The sequence below is a fragment of the Moschus berezovskii genome, chromosome 15 (genome assembly GCF_049115385.1).
Source record: "Moschus berezovskii isolate FMDL1 chromosome 15, NW_MosBer_1.0, whole genome shotgun sequence".
Lineage (NCBI taxonomy): Eukaryota > Metazoa > Chordata > Mammalia > Artiodactyla > Moschidae > Moschus > Moschus berezovskii.
This window is the reverse complement of record NC_142474.1, coordinates 29,584,822-29,605,757: the sequence shown is the minus strand read 5'-3', so window position 1 is coordinate 29,605,757 and position 20,936 is coordinate 29,584,822. Positions and strand designations below refer to the sequence as shown.

The window sequence follows — 20,936 nt, the reverse complement described above, 5'->3', positions numbered from 1 at the left end:
TGAAAAACATCCACCTCCTTGAATCAACGGATCAAATGCCACCAGCTGTCAGCCACACAATTTATCAGCCCCATAAGTGGGGAAATTGTGAACAGCCTTTGAGGAGAAACCAGGAGATCAAAGAAAATTGCTCTGTGGACAAACTTGGGAGGCCCAGCACATCCTTCTACTTGCATCCCAGAAAGGGTACCAGCAGTGGGGGACCCCACTCTTCCCACCTTCCTGCTGAGCCCTGACCTCCTTGGCCAGGAAAGGCCTCTGTGGGGATGCTTCTTACTCTGTAAGCTGTAAGTGAGCATCCTTTTCCTGACAAACCACAGAGAAAACCAACAAAAGCAAGATACAGCCCTTTCTCACAGGGGGGAGCAGAGCAGAGGGCGTGATAGACATGTAAGTAATAAATGCATAACAAACGTGTTGTACGTATCATATTGCTTAGTCCAGTATTGCTGAAGGGCACTGGGGAACATCAATCCTGTGAAATGCTCCTCAAAATAGGGTTCACTGACCAGTGCCTTTGGACACTGCTGGATGTCAGTCTCCCAGCCCCAGCCCCTTGCTCATCACTATATGAAAGGTTAGCCAGTCCTCCCAAATAGTCTTTGTGGGCCAGTTTCATTTTGCTTCATCCTGATTCTTAATTCCAGGCAAGGAGTGCCTACAAAGCCTCACGATCTTGCTTTTAGAAACCTGCTCCACGTCTTTTACTCATTCAAAGAATTTAAGGCCCAGAGAAAGTGACCCTGTCCCCATGAAGATGGAGCTACATGTAGCTCCATCAAATCACCTGGGCGCTCTCCAAGTCATCCCCAAACCTTCCAACTTCAGGTCTGCCTCTTGATCGCAAAGCTATAGAGACCCTTCCCCACCAGGAGAAGGGCTATGTGTTTAGCATACACTGGAAAAGACTCTGATGCTGGGAAAGGTTGGGGGTGGGAGGAGAAGGGGACGACCAAGAATGAGATGGCTGGATGGCATCACCGACTCTGTGGACATGAGTTTGAGTGAACTCCGGGAGTTGGTGATGGACAGGGAGGCCTGGCGTGCTGTGATTCATGGGGTCGCGGAGAGTCGGACACGACTGAGCGACTGAACTGAACTGAATTGAACTGATTGAGAAAAATACATAAAAACCAAAAATTACAACTAATCAAGCCATTCAAAGACGTGTGAATTTTCTGTGTGACTTCAGTGGCCAAGACATAGGAGTGCACACACTTGCCCATCTGCTGTGGGAGTTGTGCACACATAGGGACATGTGGGTGCTGGGGTCTGGCTCTGAACCCACCCCCAGGCTACAGGCTCCTATGATTTCGCTGTCTTCTGAGCACACAGGTATGAGGGGCTTCTGGGGATAAAGACACTGGGAGGGACAGGGTCCTGCTCAAATAAATCAACAAGTCAGTGATGGATGTCCGTCTCCTGAGACCAGGTCAAATGACCCTCCTGCCAACCATCTTTCAGGGTAATTGTGTCCAAGTCAGGAGTCGGCCACAAAGGGGCCATGCAGGGAACCAGTGACCAGTCGGAAGAGGTGCCGTCTGTTGTTACTGGGCGTGCCCTCACCTTTTCTAAAGGTGGAGCTCTGGCCCGGTGGAAACACTGTGATTTTTCCCAAGAGAAAAAAAATCTGTATTTTTATTTAAATTCTTCTATTTTAAAAACACAGTGGGGCAACCACGTGTGGTGGCCTGTTTGCAGCCTCTGGTCTCAGTGTTTCTCAGACAGGATGGAGTCATGGGCAGCTGGAGATCCCAGGGACAGGGTGGCTGCTCTTGAGCCCCTGTCAGAACTCCCTGGACCCCTCAGCATGGTCCCATCCTGACATGACCTCCTGCATGACCTGTGTGTTTGCTGTGTCTGCTCCACGTTGCATGGCTCACCAAGGTGGCCCAGGCCTTGCCCATCCAAACTTGGCCAAGGTGTCAGGAGAGGAACACACTTGTTCCTCATTGGCCAAGCCCAGCTTCAGCAGGCTCTGACTGGAGACAGCAGCCCCCCAGGAAGGAGGGTGACCCACCCAGGAATGAATGCAGCCATGTGCCAGACACCCCTCCCAGCCCCTTGCCTCAGACCGGCAGGGTGGGCCACCAGGCACAGACACTGCCAGACTTAGGCCAGAGGTGGGCCTTGGGCCCCAGGGCTCCTTTCCATAGCCCCAGAGGAGAAAGCGGTAGGAGAAGCTGCCAGGGGTCTCACCGTCTCTGGCACACCCCCACCATCAGCAAGCTATGGGTCTCTAGCCCACGAGATGCTGACAGCTCCTTATCTTCTCTCCAAGGGAAGCCAAGCTAGGGCAGGGGTTCCAGGACCAGGGACGCCAGCCCACGTCTGCGTCGGGAGACAGACACACTGATTTCCTCGGGACGTCCAGCTGCAGAAATGTCCCAGCTGCCGTTGTGGCTGCATGGGAAATTCTTTACACGTGAGGCACAAAGCTGGTGATCTCTGGGCGGGAGTTCGGAGGCAGGCGCAGCCTGGGACGGGGCGGAGTCGGGCTGGAGCCAGGCAGCCGCCCTGGGGTCAGCTTGGAGGGGCGTCCACCAACCTGTGGCCCCGCCTCCTGACTGAAGCACCTCCAGGCTGAGCTCTGCATGGCATCCAGCCCAGAATTAGGTCTCATTCAGATGCCAGTGGGGCACCACTGACTGCGGAGGCCTCCCTCCAGCTCTGGTGGCCACCTGGCCATCCAGGGCTGGGGACTTCCCAACAGCGGTGTCACTTCCTGGCTTCCCTTGTGCCAGCCAGTGTGCCCGGCAGGCCCATCCTCTCTCCTGACAACACCCTCTCTGCACAGATCAGGAGAGTGGGGCTCAAAAATCACACGAACTGATCCCACATCACAGGATGGAGCAGCCAGGCCCCTAGGCCACAGACCCAGGCTGCCCCCTGACCAGTCTTCAGGGGGGCAGGCCCAGGACACTCACCATGAGACACAACCACTCCCCATTCAGGGAGGGAACCCAAAGGACAGGGCTGAGCCTGACTGCCTCCAAGGTGACACCCGCTCCCAGCTTAAAACTCTGCCCAGCAGTGGCCCCAACCACAGCCTCACACAGGTGAGTGTCCTGGGATTCTCATGGGCAGCAGTTCCAGGCCGGAGCCCCAACTGGCCTCCCCAAAGGACCTGGGCCCTGGAGGAGAGGTGGTGGCTTTCTGTTACCTGTGGAACACCCAGGGAACGTGTTTAATCCCCCCCACACTCCTGCCCACCAAGCCCCTGGACCAGCAGGATATGGTCAAGGGCACTGGACAAGGCTCTTCGACACTGAGGTGCCAGTGGGCTTGGCCCTTGCTCCTGGCTACTGGGGAACACAAGGCCTCCTCTGCCAGGAAGGAGGTTTCTGCTGAAGTGGGGCCTGCCTACCGTCCGTGAAGTCCTTTTCCGACCCGAAACCTCCTTCCCTGCCATCAGCTCCCTCTCTGCTCCAGCAGAGCAAACGTGTCTAGCTTTCTGCAAACCCCCAAGGGGCTGGGACAGTGCCTGACAGTGCCTTGCGCCCTCACTCCCCAAACATGTTTTCCTGTCCTCACTGGAGCTCCTTCAGCCAAACTCTATAAAATGTGATTTATTTCCCATTGCATTTCTGTTTATCTACGTATTCCATGTGGAAAATACACGAAATGCAAGAAAAGCAAAAGATGAAGATGAAAGGCGCAGTGGTCCCAGCCGGCAAGTGTCCTCTGCGATCCAGACTGCCCGACTCTTTCGGAGCCCTTTCAAGGTCCCTAATTCTCCTCCCGGTTCTCAGCCGCCAGCAGGAATGGGGCTGACGGCTCTGACACTCCCTGAAGTCTGTACATTGAGCAGACGTGGCTGGGACGCGATAAAGTCCTGGTCTTGGCTGGGAGACCCCGCCATCCTGCCAATGGAGGCTGGCTCCCGCGCGTCCTCCCCCCTACCCCTGGCGGGATGAGCCCAGAGGTGGCCTGGGGATCCCACCCCTCCTCGCAGCACCCGGGAGACCCCCTAGCCGAGGATGGACACCTCGCGGGGATGTCCTCAGAAAGACAGTGGGGAAAGGTCAGAGGGCCAGGGCCGGAGGCAGGTCAGGAGCAGACAGAAGTAGGGTGAGGAAAGCGGGGGAGGAGGACAGAGAGAGGAAAGGGGGGAAGAGAAAGGAAATTTCTTTGAAGATGAGAGCAAAAGAGTACAAATCAAGGTGCTAGAATGGAAACAAGTAGGCACCAGTACTGCTGAGCATCCGACAAGGCTCCAGCCCCCTGCCTGGGCTGTGCCTGGAGCACCCCCCACCCACTGGCCCCAGGTGCCTCCAAAAGTGAACTTGCCCCCAATCCTGAGATGGCGCCCTAGGCGCCTCCCACCTGGAGCAGCCAGGCCTGGTCATATAGACAGTGCCGTGGTCTAGCTCTGCCCAGACCCACTGGCCAGCCCGCTGAACCCCTCCAGGCCTCAGTGCATGGGTATAAAAATGAGAAAGAAATACGTCCCATTTTTATGATAAGCCCCATCAGCTGGGGTCATCACCTACAAGCCCAGCTGAGTCTGCCATATGGGAAACTCTGGTGGGGGTCGAGGGCAGACTGCCAGGGCATGGGAATTAGGCAACTTGCTGAGAGAGGCCCTGGCAGTCCCAAACCTGTTCCTATTGGGCCAAGAAGGGGTATTCTGGAAAATGCCTTCAGAGGAAGAGTTGCCAGCTGCAAACAAGCAAAATAGACCAGTATACTCCACGAGACAGACCAGTGTACTCCACAGAGGGGCTCTGGTAGACTCACCCCCTCCATGATCCAAATTCAGGCTGGAACTGGCCTCCCAAGAGTGGGGGCTGCAAAATCCCCTCAGTGGCACAGACCAGTCAGGCAGAGCTGGTCCTGCCCTGGGATGGGTAATTTATGGGAGGGGGTGCAGGCCTGACCCTGACTTGGCACAACGATGGCCACCTCCACCCACCCATCTCCTAGCCCTGGTGAAAACGGACAGCAGGGCCCCTGGCGACCCCCAGCCCTGCCTCTCACCCACCCAGGCCAGCAAGGAAGGAGGTAATTTACACCCTGCTGGCCGAGCAGGGTGGCCCAAGGGGCACCCACTTCCTAGGGTTGCCAGACAAGCCCAAGGCCCCCCAGTTAGAGGTAAGCCTCAGGTAAACGGCCAGCATACCCTAAGTACACGTATATCCAGGACATTGCACAAGACACTGACTCAAAATGTTGCTGATCTGATGTTCAAGTTTAACTAAGGGGCCAGTATTTCTATTTGCTAACCCTGGCCACCTTCACTGTCTCCTGCCTGGGGCCCCCACCCTCCATGATACCTCCTCACTGGGTCTCCAAGGGCTTCTGTGCCCTTGGTTCAACATCCAACCTGTGATTTTCTCTCCACCCACCCCAATCTTCCTGTCAAGGAGATGTTCCTGTATCTTTGCTGATGTCACAGGAGAGGGTGAAGGCAGGGCCAGGAGGGTCGAGGGCTGAGCCCCTGCCCATGGGGACAAGGGAGGGAGAGAGCTGGGACAGAGGCCTGGAGGTGGTGCCTCCCCAGCCCCCAAGTGTGGCAGCCAGTTGCTTCCCAGGGAGGGGCAGGAGGAACAGTAATATTGAACCCCCTCTCTGTGAAGCCTGGGCCTGGGGTGAGGGGTGGTGGCTGACCCTGTGAAGTGTGTGCTCTCCCTCACACACCCTCCATGACGCTGTGAAACGCACACCTCCCGCTCCCCAGAGGAAAGTTCTGGCATCAGCACCTCACTGTCTTGCAGAGTTTCAGCCAGGATGGAATGGGGAGATTGGGGAGAGCTCAGAGCCAGGTGGCATCAGGGATGCAGGTGAGGGTAGGGGAGGCAGGGGCTCTGGGAAATCATACCCCCACACTCTTCCCAGGGAGCTCCCTAGATGGGCCTTCCCTCTCTAGGCTAGCAACAGGAGGGGGAGGTGCCCAGGCCCTCGGTCACCATCACTCACAAGCTTCTTCAGGGCCAAGGTCTTCTCCACAAGCAGCCGAGCAGCAGCTCCATACTGGGGAAATGATGGCTAAGTGGGAAAAGAAGACAGTCGACTTTATCACCTGCAAGAGTGGATCCCACTTGTGAATTTTCCCAGCCCCGCCAGCAGACATCAATTTGGAAATGAACAGGGAGAGTTGGGGGCTGGGGGGAGGCAGGTGAGGTGCTTTCTGAGCCACCCTAGGTCTTCTGGGTGTTTGTTCTTCTGGGGTTTCCCTGAAAGGTTTTGTGTCTGTGAAGAAGGAAATATGCAAGCATGGGTGGGTACATACATGTGCCTGCGTGTGCAGGTGTCTGTGTGTGCACGTGCAAGCACATGCATGTCACTAGTGTGCACTCGTGTGTGTGTGTGTGTTCGGGTGGGCACTCCAGCATGTTTGCCTGTGTGTGTGCACCCATGTGTGCAGGTGCTGAACACATGTTTTCTTGTATGAGCTCAGTGCATTTCTGGGAAGGCATAACAGGAACAGGTGTCTCTGGGGAGGGTGTGGGGGACAGACGACCCCAGTGGAGGACCCGTCCCTTCACCCAGGGTGGCCCCCGAGACAGAGTTGCAGGTTAGTTTCCTGAGACCCCCCAACCACCTGGGCTGCTTCTAACGTGTGGTTGCAGCTCCCTATGCATCTGCAATGTCCGTGAAGCCGTCCAGCAGGACATGGAGGGGGGTGTTGGCTGTCCTGCTCAGCAGAGGATGTAAACCCTTTGGGGAGGAGGGAGATAAACAACCATCCTGAATCCTGAGCCACTGGGGGCAAAATGAGATCCCAGGAAGGACAAGGGAGAAGCCTGCTGCTGGTAGGGCTGTCAAAGGCCAGGGAGCCACGTGCACCAGGTGACAGCCAAGCATCCATCCCATAGCAGCCTCTGCTTTTCATTCTTCAAGTCAGGGACCCGCTGCCATGAAGGGCCCGCGGGTCACAACCTCGTTCAAGTCAGGGACCTGCTGCCATGGAAGGCCAGGGACCTGCATGACCTTGTTCAAGGTTGGGCCAGCAGATCTGATGTGTAGCTGTCCATCACCGTGTCAGGCTATTTTATGACCAGGCACAGCCTGGTTACCAGCCCCCAGCATGATGTCACTCAGGTGAAGTAATTTACAGGTAACAGACGGGAGGGGGCTGCCTGCACCAGCTGTCTGTCCACATATCCATCCTCACTGGAGCCCAGGCAGGGTCGGGGGCAGAGATCCCTGCATCACCCCCCTCCCAGGGATCAGCCAGCCGGCTGTCTCTCTGTCCACGTGCCTGCGCTGTGACTCCATGCCCTCCCTCTGCGGGGACTCCAGGGCCTGGAAGCTGGTGGAAAACAGCCTACCATGTGACAGGACATTCGCCATCTCTACAGCCACAGGCTTGCTCCTGACAACAGACAGGAAGATGATCTGCATAAGCGTGATTATGTCTCCCCCAGAACAAGCTCCCCGAGTCCCTCCCCAGAGGACCCCTCACTCTCACGAGGGTTGTCTGGTGACCCAGTCGGGAGGGCCTACAAGACCAGACTGGGTTACAAAAATGACCCAGCGCCCATGAGCTCTGTTTCCATTTTCTGCTCCCCTTTTCTTGGAAGCCACTTCAAGACCCAGCTGGGTTATCCACAGGGCAAGCTGTGTGTAAGGCCGGGGTCTCCCTTCACTAAGCCTGGGGACAGGGCGAGTGATGACACCCCCACCCAACCACATGGACCCTCTAAGGGCTGAGGACCTGGAAATGCAGGCTCTGGAAGAGCCAGTCATGGACTAGGGTTGGGGGCAGTGGCCAGAGGAGCAGGCAGACAGCAAGGGCCGAGGAGAGGCAGGAGACAGAGCGGGGCAGGCCCAAGAGTGCCCCGGAGTGGGGTTCCGACCTTTGGCCCTGCCAGGCCTGGCCCTGGTTCTCATCTAGGACATGGCGTGACAGTTCACAGGAATTGCCCCCGCTCACCAGGCAGCCGTGAGCCTTAAAGGAGTCAAAACACAGAAGCTCCCGACCCAGTCAGGCGTGTGGGAGACCCTCAGGAAACCTAGTGACAGCGGTGCCAATGACAGTGTCAAAAGCAGCCGCAGCTCAGGGGTCCCTTCCCCCTGTAGTCGCTGCCCCTAGCTCCAGCTCTGAGCTCCCCAGAAGGGCAGGCAGCCCAAGGTGCCCTTGGGCTCCAGAGCTCAGCCCTCCCTGCAGGAGAGGTGCACGCACCTATGTGTCCACAGTGACTTGTACACCCACATGGCCCCCCAGCCCCTCCCCACTATACCTCTGGAGAGTCCCCACCCCAACCTCCCTCACCATGCTGAGTTTTGAAGTTCCTGTTGGGGTTCGAGAGGCCCTGGAATCCTCTACCTGGACCCCACCTCATTCTCCACAAGGGGCAGGAGGAGTCAGCAGACACTCCAGGTCAGGGAAGAGGGGCCTCAGGGTGCAGAAGGCAGGGGTGGGGCTGACTTTGAACTGGCTTTTCCCACCCAGAAGGGAGGGGGCATAGGGCTTATCTGACTACCTGGGGGAGGACACAGAATGCCTCTCACCTCCCAGCCTGTCCCCGCCCTAGGCCCCACCCAGCCAGCCCGGGCCTCCTTCCCTGAGCCCCCGCCTATAGAAGGGCAGACCCTGGGAGGCTGGGGTTGGGGTAGAGCTCTGGCAGGTGACCCAGACAGCTAGCTGCACCCTAAGGAGCTGGCTTCTGGGCATTATCACAGGGGTGGCCCTGAGGCACCCAGGGAGAGGCCTGGGTCCCTCTTGGGGGCTGGCCCAGAGGCACCGCCCCCTCCTTATTTCCCTAGGAAGTCTGTTTTCCTTTCTGATGCATATGTCTAAGTGAGGGGTTCCCAAGCTCTGGGCTGGGAAGAGGCAGCTGCGGCTCAAATGACCCCCAGAACCCAGCTGGCTGGGAGGACCTGTCCCTACCTAGGACCCAACCCCCCAGCCACTCAGGCCCTGGTCCTCACTTTGCCTAAGGCCCCTCATGCAGCCCCTGTCGAACCTGGAATCATGGATTTCAGCTCTGCCTGGTCACTAGGGGGTTAACAAGCCAACTCTCTTATCTCTGGGGTTGGGAGATAGCCCCCACTCCCCCAGACCCCAGGCCGACTCTGGTTAGGTTCCCAGGGTGGGAAGCCTAGAGGGGGCCCAGGGAGGGGTAATTAGGACTGACCTCGGGGTAGAAATTCTTCCTGTAGCTCCCTCACCCACCCCAGTAGCCCTGATCTCAGGGCCCAGCACCCAGCTCCACAGCCTCCTTTGCTGAAGCTGAGACCATGGGGCTCCATCCCTCTGCTCCCCCCACCTGGCTCCCTCTCGGCCTCCATGTGGTGCCAGCTGAGTGCGAGTCCCAGGGAGACACGGAAGGATCCAGTCACACTAACTCCTCCCCAAGCGAGTGTGGGGGCAGGCACTGAGGGTCACAGAGACAGCGCGGGTTCTACTGGCTTCGCAGTGCTGTGGTCTCAGTGCCCCGGCTGCTGGTGAACCTCCCCAGGGAGATGTGCATTTGCGAGCCCTGGGGGGCCTTGGCACGGTGAGTTTCCAGGATCCCCGCCCCCTCTCCTGCCCCGCCCACTGCGGAAGAGAGAAAGATGAAATCCACCGGCGGAGTCTGCAGGGGGTAGGGTGAAGAGGGCTCGGTTTGGTTCAGACAGCCGGGAGCGCGTGGGGAGTGGGTACCAGGGGAGCCTGTTGGGGTGCTGTGGACCCAGGGGCCCTGAGGGTGGGAGAGGAAGCAGAGACTGCTGTGGGTGAGTGTGGGGGAAGCACTGGGAGCGGAGAGTAACGGGGATAATGAAGACCCCTAAGCCCCCTCCCAATGGCACATACCTAGGCTTTTGAAGAATCCAGAGCCTGTGGGGAACCTTCCATGGGGTTCCCCGCCCAGATGAGAGTGGAGCCCTTGCTTGCCATCTTCCAGGGTCTGTAGGTGACCCGATGTGCACCCCAAATTCTAGTCTTGTGCAGGAGTAGAGGGAGAGGAGTGAGTGCCCACCCCTCCACAGGGGGAGAGCACCCTGACCAATGGTAGAGGTGATGGCCTATTTCTGCAAATGAAAAACATCCATTGCCCCAAGTGTGGCAGCCAAGGGCCCTTCAGTGAGCCCTGCTCCCAGGGCTGGTGGCCCAGCTCCTGCTGTAAGGTGGCTGGAGAGTACAACCTGGTGGGGAGGCTGGGTCATCAGTCAGCGAAGCTGCTCGGAAGCCACTTTCACCAGGGTGCTGGCACCTTCAGGCTCACCCAGGGAGTGCCAGGGGCCACCTCCAGACCAGAGTGGCCTCCCACCCTTCCCACATTTCTAGTGCCTTGAGGACACTCATTGAGAATTCCCCAAACAGTGAAAGTCCACCCTGCCAAGGGGTGGAGGCAAGGAGCTACGCGGGGACTTTGGGGAATGGAAGTGCCTCCAGACCTGCCCGCCGGCCGGACTTGCGTCCCCAGCAGGGAATGAGAGGGGACAGTGGCCCTTCCTGGTCACTGAGAAAGCTGCTGGACTCCCACAGGACTTCGCGGGTGCAGTGGCCATGGAACAGGATCTGAGTTCAGGGGAACGGAGCTGGGCTGGGCTGTCACTTTGGGAGCCGGATCCCTACTAAGGGCCCCAGACCAAGGGCGCAATGAGGACTCCGCACCACCATATCCATGATCCCTGCACAGCCAGGGTCACAGACTCATCCACCGCAGCCCCAGACACTAAACCAGCCTTAGTGGCAGCCCGCCATTAACACCCATCAAGAGGGAGGGCTTCAAAAGCCCTAAGACATTTAGAGAAGTCTCGGTGTCGGAGCTCCTACGGGTCGGCGGCGCCGAGCACCTGGCTGGTTCATGTGGCCCGCGTTGACAAGGACTCAGCGCTGGCTGCCCCGTGCCGTGTGCGTCCGGTCGCCTTTCCCGCGGAGCCCGGATGGCCCGGCCTGCTTCGGTCACGTGGCACCGAGGCCGCAGCCCTGGCTCTGACCCCGCCGGGAGGGAGGGGAGGGAGGGGAGGGCCCCCGGGAGGGAAGGGGCGGCGCGGCGGGGGCGGGCCAGGTCCGGGCGGAGCTGTGCCGAGGGGCGGCGGAGGAGCCGGGATTCGCGAAACCGCAAGGACCCCGGCTTCCAGTCTGCAACCCGCCGCCTGCCGCGCCCTCGCGCCTTCGGATCTTCACGACCAGCGGGCGAGTACCGCAGCCCGGCCCGGCCGCTCGCCCCTGCCCAGCCGGGCTACTTCTCCCAGAGCCCAAAGCCTGCGCCCTGCGGACCCCCCGGTTTCTCCTTCTCTGCGCCCACTGAGCCCACCTGTGAAGCTCGGAATCCCCGGCTGTGAAAGAGGTGAGCTCGGCGTTGTGGCTGCGCCCGGATGCCCCACGGGCCGCTAGAGCCGCCCCTGCCCCCTGCCATCCTGTCCCCGTGGGTTCCCGCCCCAGGAACCTCCCAGCAGGGGATCCAGAAGCGCGGCCCGAGCAACAGTACCTACGGGGCACAGTGGCCGTGACCTGGACGCCTGTCCCTTCTCGTCTACAGGTCAAGGCCGCGCCAGGGAAGATGTACCAGAGCCTGGCGCTGGCCCCGAGTCCCGGTCAGACAGCCTACGCGGACTCAGGCGCCTTTCTGCACACGCCGGGCGCCGGCTCCCCGGTGTTTGTGCCGCCCGCGCGGGTCCCCTCCATGCTGCCCTACCTGCCGGCTTGCGAACCTGGCCCGCAGGCTCCCGCAATCACCGCGCACCCCGGCTGGGCGCAGGCGGCCGCGGCAGACTCGTCAGCGTTTGGCTCCGGCAGCCCCCACCAACCGGCCGCTCCGCCGCCAGGGACCACTGCCTTCCCCTTTGCGCACAGCTCCCCGGGACCCGGAGGCGGCACAGGGACCCGGGACAACGGCGCCTTTCAGGGCGCGATGCTGGCTCGGGAGCAGTACCCAGCAGCGCTCGGGAGGCCCGTGAGCTCCTCATACCCCACAGCCTACCCCACCTACATGAGCGCCGAAGTGGCCCCGTCCTGGACTTCTGGACCCCTGGACGGCAGCGTCCTGCACAGCTTACAGGGCCTTCCGGCTGGCCTCCCTGGCCGCAGAGCCACCTTCGGTGAGTGCGGGACTGGGAACTGGCTCCACTGACCAGGGTCCTGGGTGCTGGCGGTACTGGCATGTGCAAACCCGCACCCTGCGAAATGCCCTCCTCTCCAGAATCAGGGCTTTCTCAGGCAGGTGGGACACGAGCCTGGGGCAGGCCCAGAGCCCGGGGGACGTGTAAACCTGGGTGGAACCCGGTGGCTGCTGGCACCTCACCCACACCAAAGTGAAAACCCCGTCTTGAGATCCTCTATACATACATCTGTGTTTTCACTTTTCGTTCATCCAAACTCGGGATCATACCATTTAGAGCCTATATCTTAAACGGTTTTTATGAAAAGTTTGGGAAATGACCTTTTTTTTAAAAAAAGCTCAAAATTCTCGTTTATTTAAGTAAACCACCACATTCGTCTCTGTTCTAAAATGTTTACATATTCTAATTTGAGAACCAGTCCCAGTCCATCTCTGGGGTCTAAATTTGAGTAATCGAATTCCAGACCTGTAGAGCTGAGAATTGCTCCCCACCCTCCTTCTGAGTAGTGGGCGCCACCAACACTTTCTCACCCCCGCTCCCCCCAGAACCAAGGGCCATTCCCTTTTTTTGCTGCTCCGGTCTTTTAGCCTACACTCCCCCTCAGCTCCTCGGCAGCAGCGACGCAGGAAGCGGGATCCACTTGACCCGGTCGCCGAGGCGCCCCACGCCTGGCGCCCACCCCCGGCCAGGCGATGATTGATCCCCGCCCCGCCCCCACCCGATCCAGCCGCCCAAGTGTCGCCAGCGCCCGGCCAGGTCTGGAGGGGCCCGGAGGCCGCTTCGCTGGGGCCTCATGTGCTGCTCAAGTGGAAGGACTGTGCTGAGACAACGAAAGCTGACAGTGAAGGCACCACGGTCCCCGTAGGATCCCGCGATCCCTGACTGCCCCTCCGATCGACCCACGAGGGTCTTCTGCCAGTGTAGACGCTCCTGCCTCCCCAGTGGTCAAAATTAGAGATGCTGGACCCCGTTCAGAGTAGGGCAGTTAGTTCCCTGTTGCTCTACCCAGGGTTGCGTTTATTAACTCTCCCACCACCTTATAAAGCAGCCCTGACGAGTGACTTAAATCTGGCACAAACATCACCGTGCGTGCATTTAAACTTAAAAAGAAAGTTAGACAAAGTAAATTAGCAAAATAAAGGCACAAAGGGGAAGGAAAGGAAAAGGTGGTGAGAACACTGCGGCTCCCAGAAAGGGCCTGAGCCTCGTCCAGCAGCCGCCCGCCTTGCTCCCACAGCAGCTGAGCTCCTGGAGGAGTTCCCTGGCGAGGGGCGTGAGTGCGTCAACTGCGGGGCCCTGTCCACGCCGCTGTGGCGCCGCGACGGCACCGGCCACTACCTGTGCAACGCCTGCGGCCTCTACCACAAGATGAACGGTGTCAACCGGCCCCTCGTGCGGCCGCAGAAGCGCCTGGTGAGTACAGATGGCCGGGCCGGTCTTCCTCGATCACAGCCTGGGAGCCAGTGGAGCTCTGGGAGGGGGAGGGGAGGCTCGGGCAGGATGACAGCACCTGGCCCACTGCCACGGGCCTCCTGCACTGGGGGCCGCTCCCCCAGAGGGTCTGTGGGGTCTCCCCCAAGGGGCTAGGCTGCCCTGAGCTCGACACTGAACCTCCTGAGCCGGGATCACTGTGCGCCAGCTGGGGACTCAGCCGTGTGACTATGGAGACTTTGGGCTGCCAGGTGGTGGGGCGGTGGAGAGGCAAGGTGACCTGGCCCCCAGATGGGACTGGAGGGAAAAGTGGCTGCTGGATTCTGGCTTTGTGGGCTGACAGTGACTCTTACAGGGGACAGACACTGGAACCGCTGCCCCTGATACTGCAGGGATGGGTCCAGACCAGATGTGTGATTGTTCGCTGGGCGAAACTCATTTTCACTTTTGCTTCTTTCTGCTGTACAGCTGGTTAGCGAGTAGGGGACTGAGCACCCAAGTTTTGCCCACAGCAGGGCAGAGTCCCCAGAAGCCATGTAAAGGTTTCAAGTTGCTTTGTTCTCTGCCGTTTCACAGGCAAACTTTGATGGTCAAGTAATTCCGTCAGTAATTCCATCTGTCCAAAGTTGGGGGGCCGCAGGGGCTTCTTCCCGGGTCTGGGCTAAGGCTTGTGGGAGCCCTACAGGTGGCTTGTTCTGGTGGGTCAGGCCCTGCAGTGTGGAAGGGCTTTCCATGGCAAATGCTGTGGGATGGTCCTGCCACAGCTGCGAGGCAGTCAGTCACAGGCCTTTACTGGAAACGTGAAACTGCAGCTATGGCAGCACTGGGGCTAGATGCTCTGAGGCCCCAGAATGGGTGAGCAGGGAGCAGGACTGAGGCGGTCGGCAGCTTGAGGGCAGCTGCTGTTTCTCTTCCTCTAATCTGGCCTGGATTCGGAGGCTCCGTGGGTCCCCCACCTCTCTGCACTCTTGTGGTACCACTCATAGACAGCGTCGCCCTCAGAGTTCACAGCACCCCCACTGTTGTTTCTGCCTGTATTCATGCCCACAGCCCAGATAATGTCTGTTGTGGCCTCCGGGAAGGGGAAATTGAGGCCAAGGGAGAGGGTCCTAGGGAGCTGTGACCCAGGCTGGCTCCCTCCTCTGACTCACTGTACTCTTCGGGGGCGAGCCCTGAACCGGGTGCCGAGTACATCGGGGAGCTGGACCATCCTCTCCACCTCATCCCTTGCAAGGCTCACCTCCCTGCAGAAAATTCCTAACTTGGGGTTGGGCAGGCAGAGGCATCTACCTTCACAACAGCCAGGTGACCACCAGGGGCTTCCCTGGACTTGCAGCAGGCTAGCGGCAATCCTAGGCTCAGACCAGGACCGTGGCCTCGAGCTCCCACAATGCCCCACTCACGCTGAGCCTTCTGACCCTGCCCTGGGTCTTCTTGTCTAGCCCCCTGTGAGCCAAATTCAGGAACTGCCCACTACCTGCTGGAAAGGGAAATTGGACAGCCATGGCCAGGGCCACAGGTGAGCTGAGGACAGACAGGCGCTTGGCCTGGTGAAGCCTCGGTTTCCAAGTCTGGGGACATGAAATAATTAGCTTTGGGGTGTCATCTAGGGTGGGGGAATCCCCGCATGTCTGCTAGTCTCCCTGAAGCCGCAGGGCCTGGAGGGTGGGCAGCCTGCTTGCCCTGAGTCCAGGTCCACATGGACCTGAATGTAAAACATGCCCAGGAAGTGTTTGCCAAGCAGTGCTGAGGTTCAGGACATCCTCATGGCCCCTCTACTCCCCGTGTCTCCCTGAGCAGGCTCCTAGGGGGCTCTTCTCACTGGCTGCAGGGTGCCTACCTGTCCCTCCAGTGGCCCCACCGCTCACCAGGTGGCTGGTCCTTGCAGGGCCAGGCTCCATGTGAAAACCCCAAGATTCTCAGAGTCCTGAGGCCAGAGCCTGGCCCATGTGCTTCTGGCCAAGGAGGTGCTGGGCTGGTCACCCCAGGCTTGCCCCTACTCTGGGGCCTCACTCTCCCTGGAGTGTGAGCGGAAGTGATGGCCCAGGAGGGCCCTCTCCAGGTAGAGCTGGTCCCACCCTCCTTTAAATAATTCCAAACATCCTAGAAGCTTGTCTCTAAGAATACAAGAATGTGACGATGACAAGTGTGCATCCCCCCTCCCAGCAGGAGCCCCTGGCTGTTCTACCCTTGCCTCCTGTGTGTATCCTGGGTCGCAGGGTGGGGCTTACACCTTTGACCCAAGGCTTCAGTCAGTGAAGACGAGTAGAGGGGGTTGTCGCAGTGGCTCTGCTGATGTGTGCCTGTGGCTGATGTGTGTCTGTGAGTGCCACTCGGCCTGTCCTGACCCCTGAACATCAGAGCCCAGAAGCCAAACTCTGAGGATGGCTGGCCTGTGAGCCTGAGGCTGGTTCTGGCCCAGCTCCAGGACGTGGCTGTGCCACGGACAGCCCAGCTTCCTTGGGACATTCACCAGCCCCGGGTGAGCCTTCCTGCACAGCCTCACATCCCCGGCACATGCTGCCCCAAGTGCGGGGCGGGAGTCCCATGTCCATCAGGCTAAGTGTCCCCAGGTCTCCCCGCCAAGAGCACGTGGAGAACCTGTTTGAAATGGCAGCATCTTTGCCACTCCACCTCCTGCAGCCTTTACTTTCCCAACACCTCTCCAGAGCCCCCCATCCCTGCCAGCACCCCACCCGGCTCCAGCTGCCCCCTACCCTCATTCCTCTGGCTGTCTAGACCCTTGTGGAACCTGGCACTCAGGCCAGCTCTGCCTCTGGCTTTGAAGTTCCACTTCTTTTGAAAAGAACCGACTGAAAGAGAAAAGAAAATGCAGCCTGGAGAGGCCCAGCGATTAGGGGGCCCTGAGAGTGGCCAGGCCTGGCCATGAGTGCAGAAGGACAGAGGGAGGCTCCGGGTGCCCGTGGATGGCCCCGGGGATGTGGCCACGGGGTGTGTTCAGCCGAGGGAGGAGGTTCTGTCCACCCCGGGACCACCCCCACACCCTGGCCACTCATCGGAGCTTCAGTTCCCCACCCCCCATAAGACACAGGCACTGAGGCGATGGAAAAAATAAATCAGCAAGTGCTTCCGAGAATTTTGTCAGGTCATTCTTTGTACACATTTTCTTGATTTTAATCTGATTTCCAGTTTATGGATTTTAATCTATGCTCACTGGAGAAATGTTCAAATGTGACTTTCGGGTTTTGCTGCACCCCCAGGGTCCAGGTGGTGGGTTCACACCACTTGAGGTTGTGTCCTGTGTACACTCGGTCCAGCAGAGGAAGTTTCTGCCCCACCACCACCTGAGTTAGTGTGCCTAGTTCTGCTGCTTCCTAGATGCATGGGCGACTCTGGGGGACACGTGGGGTCATGTGTGTCTGCAGTGGTGCTCACGTGTGTGCAGCTGTGTGGTGTGCTGTTGAAAACAGTGCTGGCACAAAGGCCTCGCATGGGTCTCTTTACCCCCTTGCGATAGTGTTCCTATAGGAAGGATTTTAGCAGGAAGTGGCCAGACAGCCCAGGAGACAGCACTCCTGTGACTCCTGAGTTTCCGTGATGCTAACTTTTTTCTTTTTGGAATGTGGGATGGCAGTGTGAACTCTAAGGGGGCAACAGTTGGTAAGAGCCCCTGAGGGTTCCAGCTGGTTTGGAAGGGAGGGGCCTCAGGCCATAGTCCTCCTGGTCTGAAGGCACAGCAGGAGTAAGGGACCATGATGTAGCCCGGGAAGGTAGGTCAGGGTCACCAGATTGATTACTAAATGCATGGTTAGGTGTGAATTTCACACAAACAGCAAATAACATTTTAAATGTGTCCCAAATATTGCATACAGCGTACTTACAGAAAATATTTACTGTTTATCTGAAATTCAGTTCTAACCGGGCATCCTGTTTGTGTTGTTTGTTTGTTCAATCTAGGAACCTTGGGGAAGTCCCAAGACCTCCTCCCACCTTAAGAAGATGAATGGACTGGGGGCTCAGGAGATCCTGGACCAGGGCGGGCAGCAGGAATGGGAGGAGATGCAGCCTCATGTGGGACAGTGGGCTTTGGGGGGTAGCACGCCTCCATGTGGGCATAGCTCCCTGCAGCCGAGAGGCAGATGGAAGGGAGGAAAGGGGGCAGGGAAGAGGGAGACTCGAGTAGTGTCCAGTAAAAGCAGCTGCTCTCTAGACAAGGTCAGGACGTGGTTGCCAGCTCTCCAGGACGGTGTCAGGCTGGGGACCACTTGACTAGGTGGTGGGGCTTCTGTATTAGGGTCGTGTCCCACCATCTGCCCCAGGGCTGCAGCCACCACTGCCCTTCCACTTCTGCTGGGCCTGGGCCAGCCACTAGCTCTCTGAACTCCAACCAGGGCGCAGGTCCACCCCTAGGCCCCTGGGGAGACTACTGGTGATACCTTCCAGGCTGGACGTCAGGCCCCACACAGCTGTGGCCTGGAGGCTGCCGGCCAGAGAGTGGGGTCTCCCCAGCCAGGCCAGGAGGTCCTGCCCTGCCCTCCCTCCGGAGCCTCCTAGGCCTCGTCCCTTCCCTGTCTTGTGGCCCTTGTGCCCCAGATCCCAAGGCAGAGTCCTGCCCTGGAGATCGGAGGCTGGGCCTTAGACTAAACAGGGCAGATTCCCTGGGACATCTGACAGCTGCCCAACCTGGAGAGGAAGGAGAGGAGGCTTTTCCAGGTCTGCATTTTCTTAGGAATGATTGGTGGGGGTTCTCCAGACAGGCCCCATTCTCCCTCCTGGGCCAGTGAGCAGCAAGGGCAGGTGTGGACACCCGCTACTCACTGTCCGGTGCAAGCAGTTGAGCTGAGCATGTGCTCAGAGCCCCAAGTCTTCAGAGGCAGGCCCCCTGAATGTTCAGTCTGGGGTTTGACCCGAGGAGGCCCTGTGGCCCCTAGGGGTGCTGTTCCACCACAGAAATACAGAGTGAAGACCCAGAATTGGTTAAAAAGAGGCCACAATGGAAACCCAGCGGCCTGTGTGTCCTGCACTCCTCACAAGATCCTGACCCCACAATGGACCTAAGCAGGTCTGCTGTCACCCCAATTTTATTGATAGGGAAGCTGAGGCCCAGAAGGGTGAAGTGACCTGTTCCAGGGCTCCTGGGCGCTAGGTCAAAGCTCCTGCCCACAGGGAATCTGGGCAGCCTCAGGACCTTAGCACCCAAAGGCCTCTCACCCAGCCCCTTGCATACCCAACCCCATCACTGATCAACCCTGAGCCCAGTATCCATCCTCCCACTCGGCTGCACCTGCTGCACTCACCCAACCTCCCATCCACAGTCCTCATCCCGCCGGGCCGGCCTCTGCTGCACCAACTGCCACACCACCACCACCACCCTCTGGCGGCGCAACGCAGACGGCGAGCCAGTGTGCAACGCCTGCGGGCTCTACATGAAGCTGCACGGGGTGAGCAGGGCCATGGGGCTGCTGGCACAAGTGGACCCCCTGGCCTGAGACGGGGCTGAGGAACCAGGCAGGGTGTCGATCAGGCGGGGCCTGAGCTGAGTGGATACACACCTGTACACATGTGGCCCCACTGCCCATACCATGCACACAAGTTACTCTTAGACTGGTGGTACAAACAGGTGTCTCCTAGACACCCCCAGGGCTCTTCTGGACCCCCCAGCTCCCAGCCCTGAAAGGCTGGAGTGGGACAGGCTTTGCCCCGCCCTGCCTGGAGGATAGCATTGAGCCTGGTGGGTAGCAACTCCCCAAACAGGGCTGCAGCAGTAACCAGCTCTGCAGGGCTGAGATCCGGGCAGAGTGGCCACAGGGGTAACCGCAGACAGTGACTAGCCATCCACCCCTGCTGCCCTGCCAGGTACCACGGCCCCTGGCGATGAAGAAAGAGAGCATCCAGACACGGAAACGGAAGCCGAAGAACATTGCCAAGACCAAGGGCTCCTCAGGTGCGGGGACCGGGGCTGGGGGAGGCCTCCCATGGGGCCCACATTCTCCAGTGTAATCACTCTGGTTGCCTGACATTCCACCATTAGAGATTCACATGTTTGGTGCAAGTATCATCTTCCTGTAGTACGAGTCCCTGCCACTGCCCTGGGATGGTTCTGGCTGGGGGAGGGGCTGGGGTGGGCTGAGTTCATGGCGTGGGGCAGGGGCTCCGGTGGAGGAGGCCACCCCCACCCCCACCCCACATTACAGATCTGCAGTGTCTATAATTGCCCCATCTTCCCCCACCCCCGCCAGGGTCTTCAGGGCACACCACAGCCTCCCCACCAGCCTCTGTCCCTGACCCAGAGGTTTCAGCAGCCACTTTGAAGCCTGAGCCCAGCCTGGTGTCCCCTTCACGCCCCAGGCCCAGTGTCGCCTCCCAGGTAAGGAGGACAGGGTGGGTGGGGTGTGCAGAGCTGGTTCCCAGGCACTTCCAGGAGGAAATATGGCATCTTGGCCAGGTCAGAGCCCCCATGGGCCCCTCCTGGAAACTCGGGGCTGGACACACAGCTGTATGATGGAGCTGGGGGTGCCCTGTGGCCAACGCTGACTGAGAGCCCTTCCGAGGTTATCATATCGTTCCTCACAAGGAGTGCCCACACCATTCCAGGAGCTGAGGAAGCCCTCCTGTCAAAGGGCTCCCACCCTCAGGTGGGCCAGCCAGCTGTTCCCAAGGCTCACACATGGCCTGTCCTCTCTGCAGGGCTCTGCACAGGTGGATGACCCCCTGGCCCCCAGCCACTTGGAGTTCAAGTTCGAACCTGAGGACTTTGCTTTGCCTTCTGCAGCCCTGGGCCAGCAGGCTGGCCTTGGCGGGGCCCTGCGCCAGGAGGCCTGGTGTGCACTGGCCTTAGCCTAGGTACCTGGGCACCCCATGGACGCACCTCGCTGCCTCTTTACTCCAACACAAAAGGAGACTGCCAGGCCTGCTGCCAGAAGAGACTGGAGCCAGCTGGACCTGGAGGTGCTGGGTGTCCCTCAGCACGGCAGCCACGGCCTTCTGTGTAGATGGGAGGGGGGCTCAGGCCCCCTCCCTGGGCAGCAAGGAACCTTCAAGTGATGTACAAGGCTCTGGCTGACCCAGGGCTCCCAGCCCCCACTTGAATTCTCTCATCAACACTTGCTATCATCATGTTTACAGGTTGCAGCAGCAGGACAAAACCCACCTTCCTGCTGTAAAACCAAGATCACAGGTGAAACGACTGAGGCCAGGCAGCAGCAGGGGATGAGGGGGCCGCCAGACACGGGGCTTCCCTGGCCTCCCTCAGGCTGCCCACTTCCCATGTTTGATGGATAGAGACACGGCATGGAGACCTTGCCCTCCTTGGAGCATGGGACTACCAGGAACAGATGGGCAGGTTGGGCACTGTACCAGGACGCCACCCCGAGGGGCCAATCACATTGTAGTCATCGTGGACCGGTATTTATTTGTATGGTTTTCCCCAGACAGGGCAGTAAAGAGCCTTCCTTGTTCTGACTGAATCTGTGGCTATATTGTGACCATTTCGTACGTCAAGGTACCTGGGACCCCCATTCTGACCCACAGGGGCACTCTCAGGGCCG

At 59.2% G+C, this 20,936-nt stretch overlaps 1 protein-coding gene across 2 annotated transcripts; it reads left to right on the top strand.

Moving 5' to 3' along the window:
* The first annotated feature begins 11,003 nt into the window (after nt 1-11,003).
* GATA5 (GATA binding protein 5) lies at nt 11,004-20,841 on the top strand. 2 transcript variants are annotated; one of them, XM_055425213.2, is made up of 7 exons: nt 11,004-11,225; nt 11,418-11,976; nt 13,238-13,410; nt 18,705-18,830; nt 19,246-19,333; nt 19,629-19,756; nt 20,077-20,841. In XM_055425213.2, the coding sequence occupies exons 2-7, from the start codon at nt 11,439-11,441 to the stop codon at nt 20,230-20,232; spliced, it is 1,209 nt and encodes a 402-aa protein (XP_055281188.1). In that variant the 5' UTR covers nt 11,004-11,225; nt 11,418-11,438; the 3' UTR covers nt 20,233-20,841. The 2 variants fall into 2 exon arrangements, with proteins under 2 accessions (XP_055281188.1, XP_055281169.1); XM_055425194.2 differs by having other exon boundaries at nt 13,235-13,410.
* Nucleotides 20,842-20,936: the final 95 nt, after the last annotated feature.